The sequence below is a fragment of the Agelaius tricolor genome, unplaced genomic scaffold, assembly GCF_023055355.1.
Source record: "Agelaius tricolor isolate 1412-34295 unplaced genomic scaffold, bAgeTri1.0.p SCAF_39, whole genome shotgun sequence".
Classification (NCBI taxonomy): domain Eukaryota; kingdom Metazoa; phylum Chordata; class Aves; order Passeriformes; family Icteridae; genus Agelaius; species Agelaius tricolor.
In genome coordinates this window covers 5,424,618-5,431,271 of record NW_027269299.1, presented here as the reverse complement: position 1 = coordinate 5,431,271, position 6,654 = coordinate 5,424,618, and the positions used below count along the sequence as shown (strand labels likewise).

Genomic DNA, 6,654 nt, shown 5'->3' with positions numbered 1-6,654 from the left:
CAAGGAGCCTGGAGCCCCCAGGGCCTGGCCTGAGGCGTCAGCGCTGCCCCAGCAGTGCCCATGGCCTGTCCCTGCTGCAGCCCCAGCACTGCCACCCCCAGGGCTGTGCCCGGCCCCGAGAGCACTCAGGCCCTGCAGCAACACCAGGGCCACCAGGACAGCGGGGCAGGGCCACGGCAGCAGCACTGGCAACACCAAGTGCTGCTGCTGCTGCTGCTGCTGGGCACAGCTGCTGGGCCAGCACTGATCTGCCCCAGCTCTGCACACAGACATTGCTGCTGCAGCTCCAGAGAAGGCAACAAAAGGGCATCTCTGCAGAAAACTCTGCTGGGAGATCCTTTCATTCCTTTAAAGTCACCAAGAGCGCAGCCCCTTGCTGACACAGTCTGTGGCCACAGGGAAGGTGGAGAGAAACAAAATGAGAAATGGCACAAACAATGGCATTTATTTGTGGACAAGATTAAAAAACTAAAACAAAGAAAAAGAACCTCCAAAATGAAACCAGCAAGTATCAAAGACTACTTTTATTACAAGTGATTTGCAGAAATTGGCCAGCAGTTTAATGTCCATGAAAGCATCCAGTCATCAGTCTCCACACTGCAGCCTTGAGCTCCTGGTTCCTCAGGCTGTAGATGAGGGGGTTCAGAGCTGGAGGCACCACTGAGTAAAGAACTGACAGGGCCAGATCCAGGGATGGGGAGGACATGGAGGGGGGCTTCAGGTAGGTTAATGTGCCAGTGCTGATGAACAGGGAGACCACAGCCAGGTGAGGGAGGCAGGTGGAAAAGGCTTTGTGCCGTCCCTGCTCAGAGGGAATCCTCAGCACAGCCCTGAAGATCTGCACATAGGAGAAAACAATGAAAACAAAAGAGCCAAATACCAAACAGCCACTAACAGCAAGAAGCCCAAGTTCTCTGAGATAGGATTTGGAGCAGGAAAGTTTGAGGATGTGTGGGATTTCACAGAAGAACTGGCCCAGGGCATTGCCATGGCACAGGGACAGGGAAAATGTATTGGCTGTGTGCAGCAGTGAATAGAGAAAGGCACTGGCCCAGGCAGCTGCTGCCATGTGGGCACAAGCTCTGCTGTCCAGGAGGGTGCCGTAGTGCAGGGGTTTGCAGATGGACACGTAGCGGTCGTAGCACATCACGGTCAGGAGGGAAAGCTCTGCTGAGATGAAGAACACAAAGAAAAAGAGCTGAGCAGCACATCCAGTGTAGGAGATGTCCCTGGTGTCCCAGAGGGAATTGTGCATGGCTTTGGGGACAGTGGTGCAGATGGAGCCCAGGTCGCTGAGGGCCAGGTTGAGCAGGAAGAAGAACATGGGCGTGTGCAGGTGGTCGCCGCAGGCTATGGCGCTGATGATGAGGCCGTTGCCCAGGAGGGCAGCCAGGGAGATGCCCAGCAAGAGGCAGAAGTGCAGGAGCTGCAGCTGCCGCGTGTCTGCCAATGCCAGCAGCAGGAAGTGCCTGATGGAGCTGCTGTTGGACATTTGCTGGGGCTGCACATGGGGATCTGTAAGAAAAGTAGTCATGGAATAGTTGGGTTTGGAGAGGACTTGAAATATCCCAGCAGAGGCTGGGGGCACTTTCCCCCCACTGCCTGCCCAGGGCTCTGCTGCCTGGAGCTGTCCCTGCCAGCAGCTGCTTCCCTGTGCCCAGGGCTGGGCCCTGCCAGTGCTGCCAGAGCCCAGCCCAGCCCTGGGGGCTCAGCTCTGCCCTGCAGAGCCCTCCCAGCTCAGGCATTGCCCAGGGGCAGCTCTGGCTCTGCAGGCTCTGATAGCAATGCCAGAGCAACCCGGAGCAGGCTGGAAAAGCAACACTGATGCTGCCTGTGAGGGGCCCTGTGGTGATTTCTGTCACTGCCTGGTTTAGTAAATCTGGGAAATTTTTTTTTCCTCAACCTGAACTGAAAGATAAATATCTATGTGAAATATCCCATCCAGGAAACCCAGAGCAGTAGATTAAAAATGCAAATTTTTCTTTTTTATGCAGCCCCTGCCTTACTGTGCTCCCTGTATAATCTCCTTGGAAATGTTCTGCAGTTAAATGCCATGCTGGGAGCAGCCCTGAACAATGCAGCATCCTCCCCACACAAGGAGAACACTTCCAAGCCTGACCAGCTGTCTCCTGCCAGCCAGATCTTGTCCCCCAGTGCTGGGAGCAGCTGCCAGGGCTGGCTGAGAGCTGTCCCTGGCAGGCAGCAGAGTCCCTGCCCCAGCACAGCGCCCTGGGCTGCAGGACCCTGCTCTGCAGGACAGCCCTGGGCACCCCTGGCTGCTCTGCACAAGAGACAAGCAGAGAATGTACTCACAGGCTCTGCAGGCATTGGCATGTTCCAGCTGCAGGAGATGGCTCCAGGAGCTGCAGCTGCATCGTCCTGCAGCCAGAGGTTCCTGTGCCAAGGGCTGGCAGTGATTGTGCCCCAGGCACTTCTCAGCCCCTTCCCAGCCCTGACTGATTGAAGCTCTCTGTGCCTCTGTGCTGTGCCCGCGCTGGCTGCAGGCAGTGCTCCAGCCCTGCTGGGCTGGCAGAAGAGCTGCTCCTCAAGAGAAATGTGCTTTTGAAGCTCTTCTTGGTGACCAGGAGCTGCCTCTGGGCCAGGAGCCCAGCCCAGCTCAGCAGCACAGACACAGCACCAGGACTTTAATGAGCCTCTGGGGCTTTGTGCTCAGGCCCTGAACATCAGTCCCTGAGAGGGAGCTGAAGAAACCTCTCCAGAACTCCAAGGCAGAATCCAACTCCAAAGTTTCTTGGACTTTTAATGGGTCCCACTGAGGGACACGGCTGAGCAAGTGTCCCCAAGCCCCAGGCAGAGCAGAGAACTGCAGGCAGTGATGACAGGTGGGGACAAAGAGAAGCCAAGTCTTGGTGCCCTGGGGCACAGCAGGGTCTGTGCCAGCAAGGGCTGGGAGGAGACACCTTGTCCTGAGGCCCTGGGGTCTCCTGGCACGGCCCCAGCCAGGCTGGGCACTGCCAGCCCCTTGTGCTGCCCTCAGCATCCCCCCCAGCCCACATCCCAGTGGCCTCAAGGATCTGCTGCAAGGAGTCCCTGGGGAGCCTTGCTCAGCAATGGCCCTGGGGGCTCCTGAATGCTCCCTGCAGGGACTGCAGCTTTTTCAAAGGACTTTGGCTTTGGCTTTTGCCTTGGAGTCTCTGAGAGGTTTGTGCAATCATGGCCTCCAATTATCTGCTGTAATTAGTCCCTGGAGAGGCTTTGTCAGTAACAACACTCAGTGGGGCTCATTAATACTTCAGGGTACTTCAGTTATTTTAAGGTACTTGGTGTTTCCCTTTTGATACAGACTCTGTGAGAGGTTTGTGCAATCATGGCCTCCAATTATCTGCTTTAATGAGTCCCTGGAGAGCTTTGTACTGACACTCAGTGGGGCTCATTAATGCCTTGAGATACTCAAGGTTTTTAAGGTACTTTATGGATTTAAGAATACTTTTAGGTACTTTTAAGGATTTTCCTTCCCACACTGAGTCTCTGAGAGGTTTTTGTGCCATCCTGGCCTCCAGTTCTCTCCTCCAAGGAGTCCATGAGGAGCCTGTGTTGGGTATCTTCCCCCTTTCTGTTTTACAACAAAGATGGAACTGAAAGAATTTTGTAAGACTTTCTAAAAGCATCCAAACAAACATGGTACAATTAACAATACAACAACAACCACTAAGAGAATTCATAGTCCTGTTTTAGCTAGACATCATCCAACCCTTTAGTCCCATATATTGGAAGAGTTTATTGAACCAGTCTTTGTTTTCCACTTGAAGCTTCTTGAACCCTTCCTTCAGTACCTGAATGCTCTTGTGGATTGACTCGCTGTGGCTGGAGAGGTTCATGCAGCACATGCCCTCAGAGTCTACACAGCCATGCCCATGTGCCCAGAGTAAAAACTCTATCGCTGTTCTGCAAGGTGGCGTGTCTGATGGTCTCTGTGTCTGAGAGCAGCCACTCAATGTGAGGAGGCAGCATTGGTTTGCTTACTTAACAGGCACCCAGGATGGTCTGATTGTCCTAAAGCTTTAGCTGCAGCCACCCAAGGTAGTCCAAACTGGGGGTGCTACCATCCAATACCTAGATTAAAGCTTGCAAAGCCATCTCTTTGATATCATCCAATCCTTCTCTGGGGATACCTGCTGCTTGATCATCTGGTAGGCTGTGTTGTCCTTCTCCAGCTAGATGGTTGATTGTCAATTCCACCCTTGCCTCATTATTAGCACAGTCTTCTATTAATTCATTTAGCAAATGTTTCCATTCCTCTTCCCACAGGGTGTATTCTGTAGGTGACAACAACATGGTCATAATATATTTTAAATCATAGGGGGTTAAGACATGTGCTGTAAACATGGCCCTCATTAGGCCATTAAAACAAGGTAAGTCCTTCCTATGGTCTTTAGCTGCCCTACACAGATCCTTGATTTCCCCATAAACCAATGGCTGATACCTGGGATTCTGCCCCCTTCTTTCATAACATCCCAGGGCAATGAGGAGTTTCGAGACTATCTGCCAGTCTCCTTCCTTAACTGCTTCTTTCCAGATCCTTTTCTAGGGATCTTCTGGGGCTGAGGGGCGAGGTGGCTCTGGGGAATCCAAAGTGTCTTCTGGGGAGGAAGAATAACTTGGGGCAGAAACATTTGGATTAGAAATAGTGTGACAGTTGGGCTTAGTATCTTTGATCATGGGGTTATATTGTTGAAAGAGGGTGAGGCAGAGGGCACTGCCATTTTGTCAGGTGTTGGGGAGGAAGGGCCTTGATCTAGGATGGCGGACTTCTTGGGTGGAGTTCTGGAGGCATGGCCAGGGGTGGAGAGGATGATTGACAGTGAGGGTGTGACCCGCATCATGGGGGTGGAGTATGGAGGTTCGTTCAGGGCGGAAGAGAAGGCTGTGGTAGCAGGAAGTGGAGGAGCCAAGATGGAGGGAGGATGGTCGGGCTCCCGAGCCACATTCAGGCTCCTTCCATCTTGAGTCTCCAGGGCATGATGCTCCAAGACAGCGTGGCCATTGCCATCTTGGACCATCGTGGAAGGTCAGAGAAAGGCAGGTTTGAGGGGAGGTCCCGAGTTAGGAGTGACCAACGGATTGAGTTTTCAACACGCTGCTTGCTGGTGAAGGGTCTCAAGGATGCTGTGGAAGATGGGGAGCATGCAGGGTGCAATGGGGTCCCTTTTGATCGAAAGGTTGTACAATTTAACTCTCACAGAGTCCCAAAATTCAATGATATGGATTTCATCAGAAGAGGCATCTGGAAAATTTTTAATGATCCACCTCATGATTGATTTTAATTCGTTCTTTGAAAATATTATGTCATGATCAGTGAGAATTAAAGCACCCATATATGCTGCTTTCTACTTTGGACATCTGGCTGCCCATTTTTCTCTTTCTCTGCCTTATGGGGAAGAGCCACCAGAACACCCCAAATCAGTTCTGGGACGTGGGTGCATATTGTAAAAACACAGTGGCAAAGTGGTCAATAAATGTCTTGCATTTCCCCAAACCCACCTGCAATCCTAGGCAGGTGAAACCATCATTGTCCCTGCTGATCCTGGGCAAGGTCCCTTGAAGCAACGATGAATCCGCCGGGCCCGGCACAATCCAAAATCCCAGGGAGCACTGGCCTATCCATCAGCTAACCCCAGCTGACGTGACTGACACAGGGAGCCCTGAATGTCAGGGTCCCTGTTCGGGCACTGTCATGGTTTGACACTGGCACAATGCCAGTGCCCCCATGAAGATACCTTCTCCCTGGTTTCTGCTGTGAGATGTGACCAGGAATAAGCAAAGCAGGCTCCTACTTAGGGAAGAAAACAGAACTTTATTAACTACACTATACTATCTATAAAAAGGAACACACACAGGAAAATGAAAACCTTACAAATACATTTCCTCCTCCCCCCCACCAAATTTCCAATACAATACATCTATACCCCAAAATCACCAACTCCTGGTCCAGCACCACCCTTCAGACAATCAATCCTCAGTTCATCAAGAGGAGAGGAGTCCTTCTTGTACCATGGGCTTCCCCTGGAAACACAGCTGAAGCCTCGTGTGTTTCTGTGTCACTCGTGGCACCGCCCGGAGTCCATCTGCTGTCGTGACCTCTTCCTTTCATGTCCAGTGCTCTCACCACTGAACATGGACCAGAGCTGCTTCTAGGGTTGTCTTTTTTAAGGATGCTTTGTCCTGATCCAAAAAAGGCACAGTCTCTCCTTTGGGACACCTGTCCCCACAATCTCTCCTTTGGGACACCTGTCCCCCCCATATTTTTCCACCCCCTGGGGCCGAGGGGCACCAACACTGAACCCTCTTGGTTCTGTGGCCATTGCCTCCCCCTAGAATGCAGTCTCTGTGTCACAAGGAACATGGTTCTGTCCATGGCTGTACAAAAAGAGTCCAGCAAAAGCCACTCCATCATCTCTTCCCACTAGGATTCTTCTCTATTCTTCCACTATTTCTCACTCGCCCAGACCTCTCTCACACTTGCACATTCCTTCCTCATCTTCCACTCTATCTTCTAGGAGAGGTCAATGATCTGTAAAGTTCTCATTCTCCGAGAAGGGGTTAAAAGCTCCTACAAGTGGCCGGTGCACCCCCCCTTCTTCTCCGTCCCAGCCGTGCTGCCGGCACAGGCCCATGTTTATCCAGTTTCAAGGT

At 52.1% G+C, this 6,654-nt stretch overlaps 1 protein-coding gene across 1 annotated transcript; it reads right to left on the bottom strand.

Moving 5' to 3' along the window:
* Positions 1 to 559: 559 nt before the first annotated feature.
* Positions 560 to 1,492, bottom strand: LOC139603521 (olfactory receptor 14I1-like). The gene has a single exon (XM_071454483.1). The coding sequence runs from the start codon at positions 1,490 to 1,492 to the stop codon at positions 560 to 562; it is 933 nt and encodes a 310-aa protein (XP_071310584.1).
* Between the last annotated feature and the right edge of the window lie 5,162 nt (positions 1,493 to 6,654).

Bases quoted from the DNA above. Each gene is read 5' to 3' on its own strand.
- LOC139603521 (XM_071454483.1), bottom strand. From the start codon at position 1,492: ATGTCCAACAGCAGCTCCATCAGGCACTTCCTGCTGCTGGCATTGGCA.